Source organism: Vespa crabro, chromosome 8, assembly GCF_910589235.1.
Source record: "Vespa crabro chromosome 8, iyVesCrab1.2, whole genome shotgun sequence".
NCBI lineage: Eukaryota > Metazoa > Arthropoda > Insecta > Hymenoptera > Vespidae > Vespa > Vespa crabro.
Window position 1 is genome coordinate 896,218 of NC_060962.1, and position 27,486 is coordinate 923,703.

The 27,486-nt window shown below is 35.2% G+C and overlaps 1 protein-coding gene across 5 annotated transcripts; it reads left to right on the forward strand.

Moving 5' to 3' along the window:
• The first annotated feature begins 1,256 nt into the window (after window positions 1-1,256).
• Window positions 1,257-26,686, forward strand: LOC124425998 (homeotic protein empty spiracles-like). Of its 5 annotated transcripts, none has more exons than XR_006942624.1 (7): window positions 1,257-3,330; window positions 12,378-12,550; window positions 12,773-13,141; window positions 18,076-18,414; window positions 18,543-18,872; window positions 20,352-20,967; window positions 24,595-24,622. XR_006942624.1 is itself a non-coding variant. In XM_046967188.1 (4 exons), exons 2-4 carry the CDS (start codon window positions 2,310-2,312, stop codon window positions 24,865-24,867), a joined length of 1,467 nt encoding a protein of 488 aa, XP_046823144.1. In that variant the 5' UTR covers window positions 1,267-1,931; window positions 2,135-2,309; the 3' UTR covers window positions 24,868-26,686. The 5 variants fall into 5 exon arrangements, 1 of the variants encoding a protein (XP_046823144.1); XR_006942627.1 differs by having other exon boundaries at window positions 12,773-12,980; XR_006942625.1 differs by lacking the exons at window positions 18,076-18,414; window positions 18,543-18,872.
• Window positions 26,687-27,486: the final 800 nt, after the last annotated feature.

A 27,486-nucleotide genomic window follows, 5' to 3' on the forward strand; every position in this document is an offset into this window, starting at 1 on the left:
TTATATGTTTAATTGAAAAAAATACTGTTCTATCCTTTACTCTATTTCATTGAAAACAAATTTCATTTCGATGAAATATAAGTATTAATTTCAAAAATTTTATTACTTATAAGTGAATACGAATCTTACGAGATAATATTAAATGTAGCTATGTGTTTAGTTGATGGTTATCTATGTATCGTTCTAATGCGAGCATCCGTTCTGTCGAAACGCCTTTTTATTAATCTGAACTTTTGAAAGCTTAAATTGGCAAGACACATAAGTGTAATATGTACATATACCTAGACATAGTTACTCAAGTCGATTTCTAAGATATTACTGTGGGTTCGATAGATATTGTGACAGAACAAGCGACGGTACAGACGTCTTAATTATATAATTGCATCGATCGGATTACGGGCTTCGTATCGTTCCACTGTTACGTTCTTGATAATTACCTCCGATTTGCTTCGAGCACTGATATGTCCGCCAATTAAGTATAAGTATATCTACTATAGGTATGGTATACCTGTTCGATCTGGAATTTCAGCAGCAGTAAATGGTTTTAAATGTGCGAGATAAGTAATTCTAAAGTAAAAAAGAAAAAAGATAAAAAGAAAAAAGAAAATAAGAATAATTTTTTCAGAGACAAGTAATTCGCAAAGGCCAATTTACAATATGTTTGAGTGTTAATAAGCTATCAAACGACGACCTGTTTCGATCAGTTTTGTAATGCGAAAATTTGATATAATTTAAGCCTTGCGCAAGTAACACGATTCATTAGCCACTTATTGAAACTTCAGTAAAAGACCTTTATGAAATTACGCTTTGCAAAAGGATTTCGTAAGTGGTCGCCTTCGAAATTTTTTTATACAAATCCTTGGACAGCCAGTGTATTTCGAAGTATTCAGGATGCGATTCTTAAGTACTTCCCAAAGGAATTCGGCTTAAACGTATCTTCTTATTACATTCTCCGCAGGTAGTATAAAAGAAAAGGGAAATCAAGAGAAAAGGATGAAAAGAATGGAAAGAGATAGAGAGAAAAACGTGCGATATCGTTGTTGAGAAAAAAAGACGAATAGGAAAAAAAGAATAAAGAAATGGAAGCCAACTGTAAAAGAAGAGAAAGCATAGAATAAGAGTAAGAGAGAGAGAGAGAGACAAAGGGAGAGACAGAGAGAGAGAGAGAGAGAGAGAGAGAGAGAGAAGGAGGCAGACGTATTAATTAAACGGCTCATTTTCATCGTAGGACAAAAACGCGAGTTTAACGCCCATCGTCGACTAAATGCGTTGCCCTACTCGTCACAGCATCCACGTAGCGGGCGAGAAATCGAGGTAACTTTAGTCCGAACATTGAAGAACGGACCAATCACGTTATAGTAGGGATACGCCTCAACATCGGTCTCGGTACCACGTAGTAACGCCCATTCGTGGTCGTTGCTCTCCCCCACTAAGTCTTGGAGTCAGGAACAAGTGAAAAAGTGGGGATACGCGTTAACTTGCTTCTCGTTCCCCCACCACCGAGCGGGAGCGCCTCGTTTAGCCTGTAATTTGCTCAAACACTAGCAAGCTCTCGTGCCAGAAGCATCATCCGTCAGAGAGTGCGTAGAGAAAGAAAGAGAGAAAGAGAGTAGTAACGATAGTTTACACGCGACTTTCAAACAAGTAAAATGTTGACGTCCTCGTCGAGACTTATCAAGTGATCGTTCTATTAATAATAATAAAAGCTCGACGAGGACAACTAGTTGGCGCGCTCGTGCGCGCCCCAATCGTGACAGTGTGTAGTGACAGACCTCGATCGTTTAGTGTGTCGTGGCGTGGTTAAACGATAAAAGAAGAAAAAAACGGAAGGAAAAAGAAAGGAGGACGCGACTTTTATGTGATTACGATTTCAGTGTGCGACGAGCAGTGTATGGACGATGTGTTCCGGAGATGATTGGGAAATTTTGAAGGTGAGCCGTTAGGCCTCGAGGCAAGACCTGCATAGGATTTTACTAAAGAGAGAATTCATTCCGAATTTCATTTTCTTTCTCTTTCTCTTTTACTCTTTCTTCCTTCTTCCCTCCCTCCCTCTCTCTCTCTCTCTCTCTCTCTCTCTCTCTCTCTATTAATCTCTCTATCTCTTTATCTCTCTATCTCTCTATCTATCTCTCAGTTTCCGTTTCGCGAGTGCTTACGAGTCTCGGACGAGGTTCGATCACGCGCGTTTTGAATCGAAGGGATGCAGCGAATCTGATTTCGACGATCTACTTGGAGCGAGCAGGAGATAGTTTTCATTAGGTCGTTGCCAAAGTGGGGAATCCTTCGGTGAGGCGTACGATAATCGTACGATGATGCCGCTCGCGCCGACGCCAATCGTCCCGGTGCCCTCGAAGCCAAAGATCGGCTTCAGCATCGACTCGATCGTCGGTGGCGGAGGTGGTGGAGGTGGCGGTGGTGCCGGTACTGGCGGCGGTGCTGGCGTACAGGCTGGCCGAGTCATCGAGGATCGAATCACTGGGAAAGATCGTTTGGAGCCTCGAGTCGAGATTGAGCGAGATGACGGTAGTCCGATGGAGCTCGTCGATGCTTCCTCATCGCCAAAGTCACGTCGTATCGCGGCGAGATCACCCGGTGCTCATTCCGAAGGTTCTGATCGACCTGTCTCTCGTAGTTCCTCCGTCGAGTCGTACACGAATAATTCGCGAAGGACACCGTCTCATGCGACCACCGGCAATAATAACAATCATCACCATCATCATCACCACCACCATCATGCGAATCATCACGGACATCACCATCATCATCATCATCACCATCTTGGTGGCAGCAATCAGTTGGATTTTGGTAAGAGTACCGTTCTCAGTCACAGCGGTGGTTCCACTCCAAACGACAGTCCGAGTCCACCTCATAGGATAGCCGGACACGGTGATTCACCTGTAGGATCTCATCCTCAACCACCTCCTGGTGTTGTGAGGCCAAGTCCAAACTACCTAGCACCACCGCCCGGTGCCGTTACGGCTGCAGCAGCCGTCGCAGCCGAACAGCTAAAGTCTCTTTATGGTATACCACCTGGACACGGACCGACGGCACCTCAGACTGGTCAGAACGAATATCATACGCAACAGCTCGCGCTCGCTGCCAACCTTGCTGCCGCTCAGCACTTCCAAGCGGCAAATCTCGCGGTTGCTCTTCAAGCGCATCACGGTGCTTCTCCACATGCACCACCTCATGGACCATATACACATGGTGCCGCACCAGCTGGTCCACATCCTCCGCCTCATACTCATCAACCAGCGAGAGACAGTTATCCTCTTTATCCGTGGCTACTCTCCAGGCATGGCAGGATCTTCCCTCACAGATTTGCAGCTGGTAAGTTATCTTCTCTTTTATTATCTCGTTTTCAAATGAAATCAATGACGCTTCTTGATACACAATAAGGATATATAAATATAATCGAGCAACGCTCCGAGCAATTACGTAAACGTTACGTCACTTAAATTTTGTAATGTGCTATTTTCTTGTTAAGCTTCTTATCAGACTCTTATCGCTTTACACTCTTCCTAGTTGGTATAAACAAAATGAGTAAACGAGCGGACGAATCAGTCATTTTATTTTTCTAAGTCAAGTATTCTTTTCATTTCTCATTGACATTTGATCCAACGATCTCTGATTTTTTTCCCTTATACCCCTTTAAATAGCACCTTGTTGCGTATACATATATCGTGAGAATCCAATTTACGGCTATCGATGTTAGGTCGATGATAATGGCATCCTGCTTTCCGAACTCTTCTTACGAGGTCAGTTTTTAATGAAAGGAACACGGAGATAAGCTAGAGAGTACGAAGAAAGAGAATGAGAGAGAGGGAAAGAGAGAAAGAAAGAAAGAAAGAGAGAGAGAGAGAGAGAGGGAGAGAGAGGAAAGAAAGAGAGGGAGAGTGAGAGAGAAGAAAGAACGTCTCTGACAGGTAGAAAAGGCAATTACCATAAATTTACCGCGATCGGCGCTTATACGGAATGAGGCGTGCCACCCGGTAGAGGAATATATATCTACTTGAAGAGGACACGAAACTTGTTCCGTCGTAAAAAAATTGTTCGACGCCATCTTTGTCTTCGCGATCTCGCGTTCGTCCCGCGCCGCGCTACAAATGGTTTTTAATTCTTGGAATTGAAGGGCGATGGATCTAATTTCTTCGTCCTTTTAGATCGTGCAAATATAGACTTTCAGGAAACTATGTAACGAGAAGGAGTAGATCGGTCGCAATTATTTTTTTTATCTTTTCATTTTATTTATTTTTTTTTTATATGCACTGTACGTTTTCTTCGAGAGATGTTCGTTAATTTACAAGGGAAGTATATTTAGATTAATAACATGGTTGTTGCATATAATTGATGTCTTGAGAATTCATTGGCCTTTTTTTTTAATGCGGCCTCGAATAGACAAATTATAGTGGAGGTCGTTGTTAATTAGTGTTTCGAATTTCAGTGTGTTAAGACGTTATGTTGTGAATGATAGCCATGCAAGTTTTTTTTCAATGTTCCCATAAAGAGTGTTATCGAGACGGTGTTCGTCAATTGCAGCGTTAATTAGATTAACGTTTAAAATAACATTCATTGATGTGTTTACATCTAATTTCAAGATAAGATTTTGATAAATTCAGCGGGTCTTTGAGAAATTGTCAGAAGACCTAATAAACAATAATCTCATACTTAAAATTGTATCGAATAGAAAAATTGTACGTGAATCTATGTACATATAATTAATACAAATTGTTATCTATAATAATAATAATAATAATAATAATAATAATAATAATAATAATAATAATAATAATAATAATAATAATAATAATAATAATAATAATAATAATAATAATAATAATAATAATAATAATAATAATAATAATAATAATAATAATAATAATAATAATAATAATAATAATAATAATAATAATAATAATAATAATAATAATAATAATAATAATAATAATAATAATAATAATAATAATAATAATAATATTTTGTTGAATAGTTTGCTCTAAATATTTCAACAACATGAACGACACTATCTACGAATAGATTCGGACAGTAGCATAAATCTATTCCATCCGTCTAATGGGGGTAGTTACGACATGATACTAGAATCTTTGTTGATGTTTTATAGTAATGAATATAGTAAACCTAAAAAAGAAAAAGGAAAAGAGAGTTAAAAAAAAGAAATAGAAACTATGCAATTCCATCGATGTTCGATCGACAACACCGAAAAAGTCGCTTGGTGGAGTACAATGTTGAGTTAATCGGTATTATTAAAGCGTCATTTTATCCCCGTGACAGTCTCACCGCAGGGTGTCTACGTTCGACAATAGAAACCAGCTCGTAGTCCTTCCTTTCCTTCTTTTTTTACGGTAGTTCCCCGTAGTTGATTTCGCGCTTGTTCGGGTTCTTCGTTATATAGTTGAGTTTCTTTTCTTCATCTATTGTATAGAATCTCCTAATCTCTTCTCTGTATTGCTCCCTTACGAGGATTATTGTTTATTTTTTTTGTCTTACAAATCTCTTCCAATTCGTTAAAATTGTAGCTATATTTTTTCTTTTTTTTTCTTTTTTTTTCTTTTACTCTGTTTGCACCGAATTTTTATTAAGATCTTTAATTATTTTTCGTTGCTCGATAGTAGCAACGAATCAGAAAGCTTTCATCCTCACTTCGCTTCGTGAAATCGAGTTAATTTCTTCGATAAATTCTCCAACGAAATTGCCAGTGGCGATCAACATTGCTGAGTTTAGTGAACTTGTCACGTCGCTGGCATGGGAGTGGATTTCTCTCGTGGCGAAGACTCAAGAGCAAGAAAATCGCGGACTCTATGTTCTCACAGGTGTCTAGGGAACGTTCGATCACAGCAAAAATACGTCCCGCGGCGTTCCGGAATTGTTTTTCCAAAGACGTTTACAAGCGAGATGCATTCCGCACTCTACTATGTTCTGTATCTCTTTCTTTTCGATTCGATTATCTTGGCAGTCGTTTGTGTTCTCGTTTAAATATAGAAATAAATCTTCAATCTTTCATATTTAATTAAAATCTAGAAATTTAAAACAAAATTATTTTAGTCATGTGATCAAACAGACAGTACAATACGATAAAGAATCACTATAATTCTGTCGTATAGAATAATATTATGAAAATTGGAAACTCATTTATTAGATAATTTACGTTAGATTATTGTAAATTATTGGATAGAATTGAATCGAGAGATAGTGAATGTCTATGTTACTCAATGTACTGAATTCAAAGAAATTGAATCGTGTAAATATACTCTCGTGTATTCTCTCTCTCTCTCTCTCTCTCTTTCTCTCTCTAACTCATTTTTTTATGCCTAATGTCAAGTTAACGACGTAATGTTTATCCGCATACATTCTCGGGAGAGTAAACATAACATATATATATATATATATATATATATATATATATATATATATATATATTCGAATGACGGTACGATCGAATGAATTTACTTGTTTAGTCGCTCGACGTTGCGAAAGGTCGCTGGCTACTCGTCTTGATTATCGTTGTCGTTGTTGTCGCATAACTTAAGCTTGTCATTCTAAAACGTTTATGCAATGATATCCGCGTACTGTTTCTATCTTCGAAGCGTGCTCATTATTGTCGTTTTGTTTATGATTCGTATGAGATAACGTTCGAACGTGCCGAGAGATTGGCTTTTGTTGTGACGAGAAAGAGAGAAAGAGAGAAAAAAAGAGAGAGACTAAATGTTCTCGAGACGTTTTGTCATATCTATAAATCGATCGAGGATAGCCGATGAATTGAGCAAGTGATACTTTATTTATTCTTATCTACATATCTTTACAATTATGATAATGATTTATTCTTTCGGTTTATTTTGATGCTAATTAAGTGGACACGTAACTCGTTTTAATCGGAAGAGTCTAACGATATCGAATCGAAAGTTTATCGAGAAATGATGAAAGATTGATTGTGCGTCATTAATTAGCCATATGGCTGAAGAAAAATGGCTGTCCTTCGAGATTATCGCAGTTCACTGTGTGAACAAAACTTTTGGAAATTTATTTTTTTTATTAAATAGATAAGTATCCGTGTATAGCGAAAGAAATATCAACGAGCTTGTAATTAAATTTTAATCGTTCATTACTGGCTCTTATCATAGTCAAGCGACCACGAGCAAACGTAAGTTGGAAAGTAACCAACCGGTTTGGATAATTGAACGCGGCGAATTGTTAATGCACCGACGTCGTAGCCTTTATTATTCTCCAGCTCTTCGAGATAAATGTCCATACGAGTTTATTAGAATACTCTAATAAGAACGAATTAATTCGCAAGGAAAAATTAATTATCGCGCCGATCGTAGTAACCGATAATCAGCCTGGAACGATTAATCATAGCTTTCTCGTTGACTTTAACGTGATATCAACCAGCGGAACCGTCGCGTCGTCGCCACGTTCGTTCATAGCGATTTTCCGCTATAGAAGAAAACGGGGCGGGGTATGTATAGCTGTGTGTGTATGTGTGTGTGCGCGCGCGTGTGTGTGTAAAATACCGTTATATATGCAACGAATGTTCCTCTTATCGCTCACAATGCGTGCATCGTTTTCTTATTCATATCCTTGTCAACGTAAAATTTGTCATGTTAATGAACGAACCCTCTATGCACATATATATACATGCATATATATTTACCTATATATATACATAAACAGAAGTTATTCGAATCGAAAGCAAAGTTAGGTCGGAAGGACGTCAAACAAACTTCGATATTTTTTACGGAAATGAATTTGAATTATTTAATGTTTGAAATCATTAGATATACGTTAATATACCAACCCCTATTATATCATTCGTTTTGCGCGATCACCGACGTCGCACGCTTGGCAACAATTAAAAACACATTAGATCCGCAGAACAGGCAATGTATAGGTTTCTTCCTTTTTCCATGCTAAAGAAATCGCCGGTAGAATGCGAGAGGCGCGAGGCGCAGGAGCCGAGGATGCCGAGAGTGAAGGGAGATAGATAGATAGACAGAGACAGAGACAGAGACAGAGAGAGAGAGAGAGAGAGAGAGAGAGAGAGAGAGAGAGAGAGAGGAGGGTAAGAGAGGAGTATAATTTGATACGTTTACCATTTAGTCTTATTTTTGAGTAATTTCGAGTCGCTCAGGGCGTCTCAGCTGCGATGCCGCAACGTAAGCTCGATGTAATTATAGCCTTGGAAACTTTTTTCTTTTCTTTCTTTCTCTCCTTTTGATTTTCTTTTCTTTATTTCTCTCTCTTTCTCTGTCTCTCTCTCTCTTCCTTCTTCTTCTTCTTCTACTTCTTCTTCTTCTCTCCTTCGTCTTCCTTTACGTCGAACGGAACGAACGAGCCTTAGGCAATGTCTAGGAGATCAGCATAGAGAAACGAGTGAGACAAGAAGAGAAAGAGAAAGAGAGAGAGAGAGAGAGAGAGAGAGAGAGAGAGAGAGAACGATTCAACGGTCGATATCGCTTCAATCTTTTGCGAGAAGATCGAGAGAATCATGCTGCATCCCTTCTCTCATCCATCCTAATCATTCTTCATCTATGAACGATTCCAACAACCCGAAAGGATTTTTTATCTCTTCTATTTTATTTTATATATTATTTTTATAGTGTTTTTTTTAGTTTTCGTACTATAACGATATATTTTATACTTGATATTATATTATATATTCTACTGGATATTAGGTATGTAATAATAGATAATAAATGAAATTAATTAAATAAATTTTAGAAAAATGAAAAGTATTTTTCGTAGTTCATCGTTTATATGGATTGAATCAACTGTGTTGATAGGAGCAACATCGAATTAAAATTTTCTGAATATTCACATGATAACCCGAGTCGTTGATCGATTAATCGTGAATATTCTTGTGATGCTTCCATAACGTTGTTTCTTGCTAACAGTTTGCAACTTTGTAATTCGTAATTTTGTACGATCGTTTTTTAATTGTCAGCGTCTCATTAGTCGTATAATTGCGATTGTTTCGTGACATTTATCATCAGCATGGCAGATGTCTTGCATTGAGAATCATATTTGCATGCAATTAACGGCGAGTCTGCTGCATCTAATATACATTATCTGTCCGATCCAACACGTGCAGTAAGCGATTTTCGAATAGAGATGTCTATTTTATCGTTGACAAGAATTAACTCATTTGAATGAAATTTCATTTATTTATTTATTGTAGGAACAATTTCATATTAAATTGTAATTTCATGTGAATATGATTCAAACGAATCTTTTCAGAATTATAAAAGATGTAGAATGAATATATACATAAGAAAGAATTTGTAATATATATATATATATATTAATTATACATTACATGTACATATATAATTGTATTACCTTTATTTGTACGTTTATATGTATATGTATGTGTCTGATATTTAAATAAATATATTTATTATATTTAAATAAATAAATAAATGAATATATATATAATTAATATAAATAATATATATATATATATATATATATATATATATATGTATATTATTTATAGTGAACAGAGAATAATTAAGATTTTGAAAAAGTCACAACTATTCAATCTAAAGTATATAATATCTTGCGTTACAACTTTGTCTCATTATTTCGAGCAAATGAGTTACTCGCAAATTGTATGTATATAAGTACAACTTCTCCGTAGAATTTTCTCCGGTAAAAGGTGATACGGCTCGATTACGTTATGCCAAGTTGGTTGCATTACTATCGGATAGCACGTCGAATACCTGCGCGTCTACATTGTGCTTGCATAATATGAATTAGCATGTCATCGTGCATCGATCGATCGTACGTATCTTTGAACGCGTTAATAGCGTGCTTTGGTAGATATTGTTTCCGTTAAGGTAGACCAGGTGAATCAGAAACGGATAAAGTTCCTATCTAATAAAAAGATACGAAGAGAACGAAGATGATGAGACTACTTCTGTACAGAAATAAAATATATAGAAATAAAATATATAAAATTACAGAAATGAAATAAAATATATATATGTTTAGATAGATATTTATTGAAAATATTTTTTATATTTAGTAATGATTATATTACATTCTCGATTAAAATAGATTATTATTAAAAGTTCTTATATTTTACTGAGGAAAGATAAATGGAAGCAATATGATTAATACTCATTTGATAACCTAGCAGAGGCTGAATGTATGTAAGTATTGTATTTACCCAGTATTTCCGTCGCATCTAGTCCAGTTTGATTGCCGATAGGTGAATTAAAAATACAGATGTCATGTTCTTCAGATTTATTAGGACAAATACTTCGTATAATAAGTGTCTCTATGATTAGAATAACCAGTGTTCCGTATACGTGAATAATTAGTCCGTATAAGTTGATCAAGTCAAAAACAATAAATAATATATATTAAGTGTTGTCTGAATAAGGGATGTTTTCTAAGTGTTGAATAGTACGACAATTGTCTGAGTGTTCCTTTAACAAATTACAAATGGTCCTTGAATGTAAACTGAGCAAGGAAAGATATGTAATATAGGTACTTACTTAGATAATTTTATATAAGTTTTATCAACGAGGTCTCATTGGATCGATATCTGATAAATGTGGACAATACATAGGATACAAAAGTCCTTAACAGTTATGATATTTGTAGATACATTTATTGGAACAATTGAAATGTTCAAGTTTTTTATAGAAAAAAATTCTACAAATAATTTCAATCGTAGTATGAATCAGTAGACCAAGCATCAATTAGAACTTTTAAAGAAAATGAATAGCTAACGGAAAAGGAATTTGGATCTTGGAGAACATCATCGAACGACTACTTCTTGTAAAACTTCTTCGATAGGATATGCATATATGGTTTTCGATCGATCTAAGAGTGGACGGTCTGGTCTCACATTTTATGTACCTATACATTTAGAGCCATATGCCGAGTATATACCTACCTACGGGTCGAAGCAACGAGAGAAGGTGTAGCGATTTATCGTGCAGCTTTTCCGGTAAAGTATCTCGGGCTACTTCCGGCAGACGTAGGTATCGGACGATCGACATGGCTCTTTCGAGGTGGAATACTCAATTACCTGAGCGAGTTCCTAGTAGATACTTCTCTATACTATTATAGGTATACTAACTATATGAGTTAGGTTGTATTATGTAGCTACTTACATACGTAGGATTATGCGTGGCCAAGCACGCTCGCGTTTCGTGACTTACGTCGAGGTGACGAGAGAAAGATGAGGAAGGAAAGTGGGGGGTAGCTGCTACTAACGAGAATAGAATCGATGATGACAACGTTTAGTAATTAATTAATTAATCTTTGTTTCTATTTTTCTTTCTTAAAAAATTAGTTAAATATATTTATTACCTAGTAACATTTCTTATTACCTAGTAACATAACTTTTAATTATCCAGATGATTGATAGATAATAACATTTATATTAATTTCAAACGTTTCTCAAATTCATTAGTTTATAACTCTTCTATAGATTGTATAATAATATCACTAATGTAAGTAGTTATTGCTGTTACCAGGCGTAGTCCAATGTTAATTAAGAATGTAAATTATCTACCGAACAACCCTCCTATCGTGCACGTGTTTACGGCACTCGCTATATCTTTTCTTACGTATTATCGCGATATAATTATAGTTTCTTTCGTATAGCGTTAATTAATCACTATGAGATCATTATTTTTGGCAGTAACGAACGTAGATAGGTAAAAATTATAGAACGAAAAAGTTGATGAAAATTACGTTTTTCCTAAAAATGTCTTCAATAAATATTGTAATTTATGGAATTGTTAGATAGATCTATCGATTGTTTTTCTTTCTTCTGGTTTACCAAATACTTGTTATATAAGCTCTAATCAATTTTCATTCGTATATCTAATCTTTTTATGTGATATTTTTTCGATCAATTTATTTAATTTTCATTGTGAATCATTGAATTATAAAATTCAAGATCATCTAAAAATCCTTATTTCATTCACATTTAAGATTCATTATTATCCTAACATTGCGTGATATAAATATATATATATATATATATATATATATATATATATATATATATATATATATACATTTACATATCTATTTACATATTTATCTTGTTTTTACTCGAGTTATCAGTCTGATATTGTAAGAATAATAGATATACATTTGTGCAATTCACGGAGATGTATAATTATAGCATAAGTTTGATTCGTAATACATTCTTTTTTGTGTTCGTTTTACTTTACTGCATTGATTAATTAAGTAATTAACGCACATGATCGTTTGTTTTTATTATTTATTATTATTATTATCATTATTATTATTATTATTACATTTTCCTGGTCCGATTTGTTAGAGAAAATATATCATTACTGATACAAAGATAACGAATTTTTTATCTTCACTAGGTCCCGACATACCTGGCTTCCTTCTGCAACCCTTCAGAAAACCGAAAAGAATAAGGACTGCGTTTAGTCCGAGTCAACTGTTAAAGCTGGAACACGCCTTCGAGAAAAATCATTATGTTGTCGGGGCGGAAAGAAAGCAGCTAGCGCAGGCGCTATCGTTAACTGAAACGCAGGTAAGAAAGAGAAAATTGATTGATATGAGATAAGACAAAGTTTGAAAAATGTTTTTCGAACGTTTATCTTTAGTAACGATCGTATTCATTGATGAGCGATCATCGTTATTACTGTAATCAAATATTTTATTGAGTTCAAACTAATTATGGCATATTATTTGAAAGAAAGAAATATAATAACCATGTTGATCGTTAGAAAAGTTTAATGACAATTTAAAATAGGAGAAAGCAGAAAAAGAAAGAAAAGAGATATCGACTTCGCTTAACAAGGCCAATGGATGTGCAAATTCACGAAGAGTTGAATGGTGGTAGTGTTCGAGGGGAGAACGAATGAATTGTCCAAAGAAAACACGTTGTGGAGAGTCGTCGAAAGGGCGCGAGAGTCATGCTTTCCGTATTCTATGGGCGTAACGCTCCCCCGAAATAAGGGGTGGGGAGTTTTATAAAGAAAGAGATAGATATAAAAGAGAGAAAGAACGAGAGGGAGAAAGAGAAAAGTAGGAGGGGTGTCGAAGGGGAAGGAGAAAGGTGGCTAGATAGTGAATTAAGCTGGGGAAGCGCTCAGCGTCGACGCCATTTTGGAAGGAACTCGTACGTATTGTGGGGAACAAACTCTCTCTGTCTTTCTGTCTCTCTATCTCTCTTTGTCTCTCTTTCTCTCTCTCTCTCTTTTTACTTATTACATTTTGTTTTTACAGTAAAACTTTCAATAAAAGTATTCACTATTTTTATTTTGATCGAATTTTTTTTATATATTTAGAATTGTTGCAATCAATATTATTGTGTGATAATGACTATTTTAAGTAGGTATGTCGCAGATAGGTACTTACATGTGCAAATATAGATATATATAGAAAACAACATAAAAGTATTTATTCGATATTTTCTAATGAATATAAAAACAAAAAAAAGAAAACATATGACACGGTTGACAAGAAAGTTACGTATATTTGTATAATTTAATCTCAGTATCGTTATGGAATTTGTTACATATTCAAGGGATTGAATTAATTTTCTGCATTGTATTATTTTTCTCATAATGAACAATTGATCGATTTGATCTAATTAGATAGAGAAAAAACATTTTTTCGATTGGGCATTCAAACAGATTGTTAATTCGAGTGAATTCGTTCACGTTTCTCTTATCTGTAAAGACCTCTTGCGAGAGAAGAAACGAGATTCGATGTAGTTCACATACGGCAAAAGCGCCTACGTGATCACGATTCGGCGAGTTGATTCGCGGTCATAATGTATTCCCAGGTAATTGCTGGGCTAATCGTACGTAATTAGTGCTCTAATGAGGAGCACCGGGTCGCGTGTAACGCGCGTCTTTCTTATGAATCTTAACTAGGGTGAAACGTTCCGTTTCTCTGCGTGTTCGGAGAGGGCTCTGTAAGAGCCTCCGGATATAATGTGACTGCTAATTGCGTGCCGCTCCAAGTATGTAGTATATATGTACGTACGTACATTGCTGATTGCCTTCCGGATCGAAGAAGACAACGTTGCTGTTGGCTGTCGTTTCTTTCACGTAAATTCGCTCGTAAAGTATCGCGCTACCCTTGGCTACTACTCGACTACCGAGAGAGTTCTAGCAAACAAAGGAATTCATGATTATCCTTCGAAAGAATTTCTACATCGCATTTCTTTATTGTTATTTACAGTCTTCTATCTCGATTAGCTTCCGAAGTAGGCATTAGATAGATAAATAGATAAATAGATAGATAGATGTATAGATAAATAGATAGGTATGTCCATGTTATGTCGTAATACGTGACGAGATAATATATTGTAATGGATGATAATACAAGAGAGTGTGAAGGTGATTTGTAATTATAATAAGAAACGGGAAAGTCAATGATCGAGTCAGTTAGATAATCGGATTAATAGCGATCTTCGATCTTACAAGGTGTGGTTTTAGATTCTGAAGGATACAACGATAGGTACTACATAAGTACGAAGAAATGTGAAAGCCGTCGTTGAATAGAAAATATTTAAAAAAGTACACAGTTTTACGATAGGTATCATGCAGCGACGGAAGGTGTAACGACAAGTCCAGTTCGAACTATCAAATCGGAGAAAAAAAAAGAGCAACTTGGGGAAAACAAAATAGGATATAACGATAGTAAAACTATGAGCTACGAGTATTTATAGGTAATTTAATGCGGGATATCGGGAATATTACAGGAATAATGACGTTAATTATATGTGAGTCGATCGATGGAGTTAATTCTAATGATTTATCAGCCTCGAATAGAGGAACGAGTCATTACGGTTGTTGGTGTTCCGCCACTTCTAGAGTAATACGCTCTCGTGAGGAAACTTGCGGTCTTATTTACGTACGCGGGACATAAATTATTAATGGACCTCTCCATTAAGCCGAATAATTTAACTGACCAAATGCACGGCTTACGATCTAATCACTTGCTCCCCCTCCTCTTTCTATCTCTTTTTCTTTTTCTCTCACTCTTTCTCTCTTTTTCATTTTTTCCTCTCGTACAAGATTGCAAGTTGCGTGCAAAAATACAAAGATTCAAGATTTTACGGCTTTCCTTTGTCGAGTTAAAAATATTTCGTTTGAATACCGTTCGTACATTTATTTATTAATTTATTTTTTTTTTATTTTTTTACTTTTATATTTTCCTCATAATACGATACGCATGATAACTTTAATTTTATGATAATTAAGAAACATAATCGATTCCGAGCGCGGAAGTAAAGTCAAATGTAATAAAATACGAGAAAACAATTTCTAAAAGCCGTTTATTTCTTGCAAGCGATCTACCGAAGAACGTTCTCGGTTATTTTGCTTTGTTTCTTCTATATTTTTTTTATTGTTTCTTTTATTTTTTTTCAAAAACTAAAAATTTATTCCAGATATATGAATTTATTTACTAAATTGGCAACGCCGCAACAGTCATCGGATGACCGACGAGCCTTACTCGCGAATGCTTTATTTTTAGTCCAGCGACGTCACGGCTCATTATGCATAGAGAATCCGTACGCGGCCTGCATAATATGTAAACTTCTTTCCATTACCGTCCACGGCAACGTAATACGCACGGAGAAAAAGTCTAGCGCGATTGGCCGAGAATAAAATAGTGCCATGTCGGGAGAGCTACGATATCGTCTCTCCCTCCCCTCCCTCTCTCTCTTTTTTCTTCCTTCCTTTCTTTTTCTCTCACGGAAGAGTCGATGGAAATCGTGTACTTCGGAGAAGAGAACGGTATCGAGCGTACCAATCACTTGAACGTTATCGTTACAAACGGAAGTTTACTTCGTAAAAAAACAAAAAAAATTTATTTCTTATAAATTTATATATTATATATTCATTTATATTTCTTAATTTTTCTTTTTTTTTTTTTAATTTTTTTCCCATTTCTTCTTTATGGATCCATTAAAGAATTTTCTTTTTCTCTTTCTTTTTTTGGCAAGTAATATTTTCTCTACCAATGTATTAAAACCTTTCTTCTCTTCGGTACTAATCGCAAGCAATTTTCTCGAACATCGAGTAAAACGATCGTTCGATCGTAAGGAAGATCGTTTGCAAATGCAACGATCGTAATGAGAGGAGAACGAACGGGAGAGTTTTCTTATCGCACAGTGGTAAGTATTAAAGTGAAATTAAATTCGCGATATCCCGAGGAAGGTTATCACCTGTATTTCTCTCTCGCGTGTGCTTAAGAGTCTCGTTTGTGGAAGCGAACAATGGTACATTAAAATCGGATAATTTAAAATCCCATTAAAGTCTTACTCCTCACACTGTCGATCTTTCGTCGCGCAAACACGAATAGCGTTTTTGCTTTACGCTTAGCTACAAGTTCCTCGTTAATATCGTATTATTGTAACGTTCATCGTCCTTATCGTCTTCCACGAACGAGAGTACGCATATTTATGAATCGAGATTAACCGGGATCACTTTACTTAAAAGATTTCTCGTATACCTACATAACTTTCTCTTCTTTTAGTTAATTTTACGAGTTTGCGCGACATCGCCCAATTGTTGATTTCTCATGATACGTTTTCAACTTTTGTTAATAATTATTCACCATCATGTTTTTTTTTAAGATATATATATATATTTTTTGACGAATGTCGACAGATGAGATTACATCATTTCAATTGAATCGTTTTTAACAAATTCGAAGATCTCTATTTCTGTACCCTTATGCGTATAGTTTTGGTCATTCGAATTCAATTCTTCCAAATTGAGTGCGCAAATAATATTCAAATAATCAACATTTCGATTAATCTTCTCAAAATTTGATTTTGTAAAAGCATACAAGCTAGAAATATCTAGATATTTACACTTGCATATATTTCATTAGAAAAGAATTAGTATTTCAGTAGTTCAGTTATTTCTAAATATACCAATGAAACATGATACTGTCATGTCGATCGTCATAAGAAGTAGATAGAAGCGAGATAGAAATGTGTATGTACGTGTGTATGTGTGTGAGAGAGAGAGAGAAAGAGAGAGAGAGAGAGAGAAAATGCGAAAAGCGTCATTTTATCGAAGCGTGTCGTTTTAGGACCAGCCACCCCAACGTGTACGCACGCTGTAGGCGATTGAAAAATAATATCGTCGAGTTTATTTAGCCGGGAGGGTTGACGGGGTAGGAAAGAGAGTTGAAGCTCAACGACTATGACGACGATGGTTCGACTACGCGCACAGAGGATTAAAAAATAATGTTTCGAGCGTGATCGTCGAAACCGATGGGGAGATTATTGGACCGCCTCAAATCTACGCGATTGGTCGCCACTGTCCAGCTGCGGATTTTATTCGACGGGGTTCGACTCGGCTGTGCGTGCCGAAAGAGAAATCGATCGAAAAAATATCTCTTCTCGTTTGTTTATTCGTCGGTATTTCGTTTAACGCACGCTGTGTTCTTTCAACGTTTCGATCGATACAACGAGAGCAAGAGAAAAAGAAAGAGATAGTGAGAGAGAGACAGAGAGAGAGAGAGAGAGAGAGAGAGAGAGAGAGAGACAGACAGACAGACAGACAGCCAGACAGACAAACAGACAGACAAATAGACAGACAGACGGAAATAGAGGGAGAGAGATAGAAAGAGAGTTAAAAATTACTTAAAATAGTGATTGTTTAATCTTTCTGTAATCAGTTTTAATGTTTCCAAGAATCATTACATTAATAAAAAAAGTTAATTAATGATTTTGATAGAAATTAGTAAGTACCTATATTTAAGTTTGTCGAGATTATTTTCTCACAGTTATTTTTATTCTTAATCACTTAATTGTCATTTTCTAAAATGCATATTTTATCCTGTTATTGTAATAATTCTTTCAACTTTTGTTCGTATATATTATATAACAACTTATATAATAATTACATTCAGAATAATAATTTAAAAAAGCTTTTCCTTGAAATATTTAGCTATGTTTATTCTAACGTTTCTGAGATAAATTTTGAAAGAAATATAAAAAAAATTTAAATCACTTTACGATTAGTAGATATTTGAAACGTAGACATTTCTTGTATAGTAAGTAGATTAATTTGTCTGTTATAGAACGAATGTCGAATGTCGTGCTTGCTGATTAAGTTACTTTCTAGTAATACATTTTATAAGAACGTTGATTTATCAATTGAAATATATAGTTTTGATAATACGATGATGAAACAACTTTTCAAAGTGACATTACAGAGGGAATGGAATTACAAAACTTATGTACACATATATTGTATGTATATACATATGCATATACATACATTCATTTCGACTTTTTAAAAGAAGGGAAAGAAGGCTTGGAAACAAATTAAAATCGAATATTTGAACGATAAATCTAAGATTATAAGAAAAATTATCGCATAAAAGATATTGGGATTCATCTCAAACAAATTCGAATAAGTATATAGATATATATGCAGATACATACATATATATATATATATATATATATATATATATATATATATATATATATTATATCTACATAAGTACAAAACAACTAACATATAAATATTGCATGTCATTAGAGTATGCAAACGTTGCTGGCGCAATATTAATTTCCATTAACAAATATCCTATTTCTCGTGGTAAGGAAAGGACTCATCAGGAGGATATATCTTAGCTCGTATGTAGATACATAGATATGTAACTATGTAATTAAGCAACGAAAGGTTTTCTCATATTGGCAACTCTGCTTTTGGTCGTTTCGAATCGAGAAATCGGACATTACAGATTTTCTTGTCGTATTAAATTATCCGCTGAAACTCTAGGATTTAAAAAGATAAATGAGTCGTGCAGAAGTTAAGTACGCATTTTATGCGAATGGCCGGAGGTGTCTGTTCTTATTACAGAAATGGGTGAGTACACTCGTATAACTTTTCAACGAAGTTGGATGATTACATTCTCGTCGTTAATATTACGTTAAAAGAATATTTTGTATTTTCCTGGTTTATCTAAATCGATACTGTTATGCGATCGATAGAAATATATGAATAATTTAACTTTGTGTGGAATAAATAATATTGTATTTATATTGTATGTATTTACATAATATATGAATTTTTCTTTCATATAAAACATATAATTACAAATTTTGAAAAAATATACATATAAATATTTAGTAGACACGTGTAAAGTTTAATATAAAAAATAATAATGAATATGATAATGATAAAATGATAATGAATTTTCTTGTATCTTGTATCTACAAAAAGTTATGCGATAGATAGCGGATGAACATATTGATTTATGCAAAATTGTTCTGACAGTGAACGCGTTAAATAACGTAAGCGATTAGTATTGAAATATTTTCACGAACAAAAGAGAATGATAACGAGGAAGAGAGAGAGAGAGAGAGAGAGAGAGAGAGAGAGAGAGAGAGAGAGAGAGAGAGAGAATCATAGAGAAATGCAATGCAAAGTCCGTCTCTTGTTATCCATTTGCGTTAACCTTGAAAATGCTTGCAACGCGTTTCTGATTAGCGGACGTGCTCGTCGTGTCGCGTAATTAGAATATCAATTAATAATCCGGATTAATTGAGCTCTTCATTATCCATGCATACCAAAGTGATATCCTGAAGCTCGAGCACGCTTTCATTATTCTTGCTTACGCGAGCCATTTCGAAATAGGGAAAAGAGTGACGGAGGTTAAGAATATCAGACTTCGAACGATTAAGGATAACTAAGAAATCGAAATAAGTTTTTTTATATCTGTCAAAGTTACAGATTTGTTGGATTTTATTCGAAAAAGTCGATTTATTTTCTAATTTGTTGAAATATAACGTGAAAATTTAAAAACTTTATTTAGGAAATTCAGCAGATTTTATAAGCACAATATATAAATACATATATTTGCTTGTTAATCGCGAAATATATATTTTAATTATCTATATATTATTACTATAATTATCTTATATTTATTTCATTAATATTTATTACATTTATTATATTATATTACATTAATTATCTATATATATAAATTCAGCTTGATCTCATTATCAGTTATTATACAAATATTATAGGTATAAGTATTACGTGTAGTATTATGTATAATTGTTATCGTGTAGGTACTTACGAATTAGTTCGAATGACTCCGTAAAAGAAACATATAAATGAGAAGATTTTTTGTTAAATTTACTTACATCATCTCTCTCTCTCTCTCTCTCTCTCTCTCTCTCTCTTTCTGTCTCTTTCTCTCTTTCTTTGTCTCTCTCTCTTTTTTACTTGGTTGATGCATATCAGCAAATACAAATGCTAAATATACGAATAGGAATTAAAAAATATCTCCAAACTATTTTTTAGCAAATTACAACTTAACAAATTATACTTTTTTAACAGGTACCATGTTCTTCTTATTTTTCGAACTGAAACATATTTATATCTTCGAGTAACAGTTAAATAAGATCAACTTGTAATTAGAGAGTATAAAAACGGTTATGTACAGAACGCAACCTTCTTCTTTCGCCGATAATTAATACCAACCAATATCCACGTAAAAGGACAATGATCACACGAAAGGATACTCTCTTGAAAATGTAACATCAGTGCAACGGAATTCAGGAAGATTCATCGAAGATCGTCCGTACCAGGGTGTACCATTTTCCAAGAAATCAGTGAATAGATCGTTCGAGCGGCGTGGCATCTTAAAGAGGGTATCATTCATCGATACGGAACCAATTACAGGCAATACCATCTCTGTCGATCGGCCAAGATCGAAATTAAAGTCGTTGAAGGAAAAAGATAGAGAAATAAGAGATGAAAAAAGGAAGATATAAAAAGAAAAAAAAAAAGAAAAAAGAAGAAGAAAAAAAAATCTTAGTCCTGCGCATGTGGAGATTGCAGAGGAGGCTGAAAGGACGTCGGCTATCTATCTGGGCTCGCAAGATTGCAAGTTGGAAACGCTCACGCGCACTGTGTGTCTGTTGATCGTTCGGACGAGATAACGAGTACGTAGGTATGTTACATAGAAAGAGAGAGAGAGAGAGAGAGAGAGAGAGAGAGAGAGAGAGAGAGAGAGAGAGAGAGAGAGAGAGAGAGAGAGAGAAAGAGAAAGAGAGAAAGAGAGAGAGAGAGAGAGAAAGAAAAGGAGGAAGAGAGAGAGAGAGAGAAAGGGAGGAAGAGAGAGAGAGACCAGGCAAGTTAACCGGCGTTACCTCGGACTTTTAGTTGAACAGGGTAACAGCCGGACTTAAGCACCGAGAGAGCTTACCTACCTTCCTCGGTGAGTTTGCGCGAAGCCACGTAATTGAGGCTGTTTCTGGAACGCGCCTAAGTGACAGGTGAACACCTTATATGCGAGTCACATCGCCAGTGACAGTCGTACGCGCCTTTCTAAAAACATACATATACACATACACCGACAGACAAACAAACGTAGTACGAACTCTTCTTATCCTTCTTTTTCTTCTTCTTTTAATAGTCCCTTCGTCTTCTTCTTCTTCTTATTCTTCTTTAACTTCTTTTTATTCTTCTAATATATTGTTGTATGTGCACAGGTGCGTGCAGATAGATTTTATTTTTCTTTTCTTTTCTTTTAGTATCATCTTTTGTTATTTGTATTTTGAATCTGTGTAGTATGTGTTTATTTAACACAAAGGATATTTTTTAAACCGAAATTACTTTCGTGTTTAATAGAGTTTTTATGGGTGATTTATAGGTGCCATTGATTATTAGTTAAGTTCTTCTATGTAATTCTTTTGAAAAATTGTATTTTCGTTCTGATAGAAAATTAATCAAAATGAATTAATGATAATTATTCCGATTGAAATATCATAAATAATATTTTAAATATTATATTTTATTCAAATTAAAATAATATAAATCAAATAAAAATATCAGATCTAAGTCATATTGTTCGTTTTAAAAGAAAGACTTATACAATTCTAAAGATCCTTACGATTACTTTTTCCAAGTCACTTTATATTCCTGATAGATGGTATTAGAGTAGTTAGAATGTTGTTAAAATTGATGGAATCTGAGGAAGTCGATGGAAAGAAGTAGGTATAAAGAGCGGATCAGGAAGGGATGAGAGAGTCGGGGTTGAAACTAAGCGTAAATCCGAAATCCAATGGGATGAGGTGAGTACTTTAGAAAGTTAGGGGAAGAACGGAAAGGATGAAGGGAAGGGAGTGAAGTTGTCTACATTCTGGGAGATCGTCCGGGACTTTGTGGAAGGGGATGCTCATAGTATTCGCGTGCGTGAGAGATCTACCAATCGGGTCGTAGTTCCACGTTCGTTGCCGTGGTAACCAACGGAGAAAGAGCAAATGAGAGAGACAGAAAGAGAAAGAGAGAGAGAGAGAGAGAGAGAGAGAGAGAGAGAGAGAAAGGGAAGGAACATGCGATAGGGGTAACTCGATTAAGCTTGGAACGACGTTCCCAAAGGGAATGGCTACGAGAAGGAAAGAGGAAGCTTGCAAAGGAAAGAGAGAGAGAAAGAAAACTATATCGTGCTCGCTAGAAGGGGTTGCTCTCTATTTGCCCTCTTAATCACCCGTTAAGTGCCACGACCCCAAAGAGTCTCCCTACGGGCATAAAACTTGTGATTCGGTGAGTGCTGCTTTTGGACATCGCAAAATCGTCCGATTTCAACGATTTCACGATTTTAACGAATTTTATGTGAAACTTATGTGACATCGGAGACACAGTAAAAGTTGCAATTACTTCATTGCATTTTGATACGTCGAATATCTTTGTTTTTGTTGGATGATAATTCTTTCTTTGATGCGTAGAATCGTCACTGATAAACAAGACGAAAATATTTTGTAAATAGTTACACTCTACGAGAGAGATTTCCGTTCATATACCATTCTGATTTTGATCCTAAATGCTGAGTCTAATCTGGATCTCGTCAAAACTACGTTGTGTTGGACGTAGGACGAGATCCGGTCGATCATTCACTCTGTCTCTCGCTCTCTCTTTCTCTTTCTCTCTCTCTTTTTCTATTCTTTCTCTATTCTTTTTTCCTCTTGGAACTCGAGCACAATGTCGATTTTCCAGCTTGATAACTTCAAAATGGCACTCTATCTACAGCCCTTTCTCTCGCCATGAAATACGACGATGGTGCAGTCAATTCAAGGACAATAGTGTCCTCTGCCTTTCTCGTTCCATAAAGAGAGCATGTGTACGAAAGTTATCCTTTCTTTTGCTTTCATTTTTGTTCTCTCTCTCTCTCTTTCATCCCCTCCCTCTAGTTCGACGATCGAAGGGGTTCCATGTTAGCACAGCACACGAGCTATTGTAACCGGATAACTGCGTTTAAGGGTGGCTGCTTGATACATCGACTCGTTCCTACTAAGAGGAATAGGGGTTGGTTCCATAACTAGTTGCCACTTAATTTGCCAAACTACGGGACTACGATCCCGAGGGTGGAAGTTTCATGTCTCCTTTTCAAGCGGATTGGTCCAATGAGCTTGATCGTCTGTATCGTTGACTATCCATCGGTGTAACGACGGTCGAATGATAGGGTAGCTAGGGTATAAAGGGATGTGCTGGAGATTTACACACAGAATTGCATCCGAGTGAATTCATGAAAATTACGGTATAGTATATGTACAGGTTATTTTAGTATGGGTCGACAAATTTAGAGGGCGTTTAATATTAGAAAACTGAAAGGAAATATTCCCCTTTGTCATATTCTTTTCGTCGATCGGATCTTTGCTTCCTTCGTAATGAAAGAGTTCGCGGAATGAAAAGACGGAAGGATCAAAGCTTAGTATGGATGGTCATTATTTACACAAGAGAATGCTGCAAACAAATTATATATTTTCGTTTTACTTATTTTAATTAAGAACATTTAATTTTTAAGAAGAAATATGCCGATTCTCGCATTACAATATTAGGGAATCGTTATCCTTTGCTCTCGCTGACGGTTTCAAACTGAATTTATTCGATTGTTTAATCGTTTCTCCTCTATAATAGCTATTATTCTTTATTAGATTTTGAATTGATCTAAATAAGATTAATTCTTTAGAGAGTAAAGTACACGATCGAACGTATGAAAGACAAAGAAAAACGAATAAATTAAATATCTGTATATAAGACGAGGACAAAAAGGGTATAAAGTGATCTTGCTATTCCTACCAAATACAAATGATTGAATATTGAAAGTATATAATTGAAATATAAATGAACTAATCTGTAATATTGTTCAACAAAAATAACTATTTAAGTCATTCCAAATATATGGTTATCTGTATATTTTAAAACTGATAATTAATAATTGATGAGAAAAGTTTTAATGGAACTAAGGGAAATTAATATGAAGTGATTGTATATAACGTAGAAACAAGTAATTTCTTAACACTTAATGATAAAAATGATTTCAGTTGAAATGTAATTAAGTTTATTCATCCTAGGATATCTTTTAAAGTCTCTAATCACTCATGAATGTCTATCACTAAACAGAATTTTAACTCATTTTTTCTTTATTTTTAATCAGCTTATAAATTAATTAATAAAAGAACAAATATATGATACATAGTCACCGTAAACTTTGATTTTTTTAACACATTACTATTAAATGAAATGATTTCAACTGAAATAAATTAATTTAATAAAATCATTATCTTCCTTGTTTCAGGTGAAGGTATGGTTCCAAAATCGGCGAACGAAACATAAGAGAATGCAGCAAGAGGAGGAAGCAAAGGCGCAACAGCAGTCGGGTGGTGGTGGAGGTGGGGGTGGTGGTGGTGGTGGTGGTGGTGGTAACGCAAATAACAACAGTAATAATAAGAACACCCATCACGTCAGCAAATGGCAACAAGAGACGGGCGATTATCATCACGAAGATGAAGAGGAAGAAGAGCAAATTGATCCCGAGGCTGAGGAGTGTTCGAGCGATTCTGAAGCGTAGCTAGACGTTCTCTGCCTGGACTAAGTTTCCAGGAGTACAATGTTTTGCTAGAAAAAACGACATATTTCGTTTTAGGAATTTTGTTCTTAACAAAATTTCTAAACGAATTCTTCATGAAGAAGAATATGGCTGTTCGTTCGTCATACTAAGGAATGATAACGGGTCAAAAATTTTCATGATATCTTGATGAATCGATTAATTGACTTTGATGATTTTTGCTAAGAAAAAGAAGAAGAAGAAGAAGAAAAAGAAGAAGATTAGACATTTACGATCGTATTATGTAGACGATTAGAAAGACACGCAACTTCTCGCAAGATGGAAAAAGACGAGGAATGCCAGAAGAGAAGAGGGTTGAAATCGGGCTGAGTCGGAAGTCGACTAATGGAGGTATTGTTCGCGATGGCCGCCGAGATTAAATGGAGATACTTCCGCCACCGGAAGAAACGGACTGGACAAACGAATGAGGAAATCACAAGAGATCGAACATTTTTTGTCCGTTGAAAAATCTTTCTAAGGGTTGCTGCGAAGTAATGGAAATCGAAATCGATTTTCTCATGATCGTTCATTCTATTTTTTGATTCACTTGTACTCTTTTCTTTTGTTTTTTCTTTTTCTTTTTTTTTCTTCAGAATATTTTCTTTCGAACACGTTAAACTGAGGGAACAAATGTAGGAAATAAACAAATTCCCGTAAGTTAAAAATTTCGCTTTTTTCTGAGATAAACAAGTTTTCGTAAGTTAAACATTTTCTGATATATACATTGTATTTTCATAATGGTTATATTAATGTCAAGATGGTTAGAATCCTTCGATCATCAGTAGCCCACAGTCGTCTTGCCATAATTAATGCGCCATAAAGACGAAACGAGACGAGACGAGACGAGACGAGACGAGACGTAGCAAGTGTGTGTAAATAGAAAGGTGTAAAAGACAATTTTTCGATAACGATCTCGTCCGATCGATCGAAATTATGTGTATATAGACGAATACAAGGACGATAAAGCTAGTGCCAAACGTCGTAATACTTAAGAAGAGAGAGAAAGAGAGAGAGACAGTGTAAACTAAAAAAAAAACACACAAGACGTATTCAAAAAGTCGTATCTTAGGTCGTTGTTCTATGAACGAGCAGTATTCCTTTCGTCAATCGATGTATCGAAAATATACCGGCGATTTAAATTATTATGGACGATACTTATAAAACTATATTTTGCATCACGACTCTCGGCAAAAGTTTTTCGTTATATTGGATTCTTTAGTTAAAATTAATAAAGGATCTTGTAGTGTGAAAAGTGTACTCGTTCGAATTTCGTATTCTGAATAATAGAAGAGAGAGAGAGAGAGAGAGAGAGAGAGAGAGAGAGAGAGAGAGAGAGAGAGAGAGAGAGAGAGAGAGAGACAGAGAGGGAGAGAGGGAGAGAGAGAGAAATAGAAAAAGATTAGAAATTTTGATCTCAATGAATAATTGAATGTAAATAGTTGAAATATTGTTTCAAACGCAGAAGACATTCGTCGTTTCATGAAATATAAAGAAAAACAAATTAAACTGTTAGAAACGATTTAAAGAAAAAAAAAACAAATGAATCTTCCGCTTTGAAATTCGAAGAAAAACAAAAAATAAAAAGAAAAGAATAATTCGTTTTTCGCCGACGGTCGTGTAGTAAAATATGTCCCATACTAAATGTAAATAATCTTGTAAATAAGAAATTGTGATTTTATTTGTCGTACGAAGACATAGAATTGTACGATCGTCCCGAAGATTCAGTTCGTGCTTTAACGATATAGCGAAATAAATTATATCGACGCAATCAACGATAACGATATATTGTCGTTTTATTTCTCCCGAATAAGATAAGAATGAAATTTCTATTTATAACATATCTACGTTTATTCGTTGCTATTCGTATCTTTGGATGACGTAAAAACTTTCGAAAATCGTGCCAATGCGATTGATCGCGCGATAAATCTAATAGAGTTACGATAGGTTCTCTCGATTTATTAAAGAATATCGATGAGAAAGTTAAAATGGTAGTAGAACGGAATTGTAATATATACCGTTGAAACAATGCCGGCCGATCCATGGCGATAGAAGAGAATCGACTTTAAGTAATTGGGCCTCTCCGTGGCTTCGTTCGAACGGTTTATTCATCGAAAGATCGATAAATCGTCTTTCTCGACGTAAAACATCTTGCTCTCGACGCGATCGCGATTACGATCTTTCTCTTCACCCCACCCCCTATGTCCCTTTCGCTCCCTCCTCGATCACCTCCAACCCCCGACTCCTCGTGGAGCAATTTCGCGATGATGAAAACGGTGCTTTTAAACTCATGATATTAATGCAATGATCATCCTTGATTACCGCTTTATAACTATGCAACGTGTCCGACAAATTGCCAACGCGAAAATGATCGTGTATGCCCTCTCCTTTTCGGAAGTTCTTTCTACGTGAAGATAAGAAACGATTCTTCCACGTAATCGCTTTATAATCGCCGCTTCCAAAATGAATAATTATGGCACATGGAAGTTCTCCACCGTAATTAAGCGTTCGTGTGCATATAACGGGGTTGCTTACCTATATATGCATGCGTGCTTGGGATCGAAAGGATGTAAATATTATTCTTTC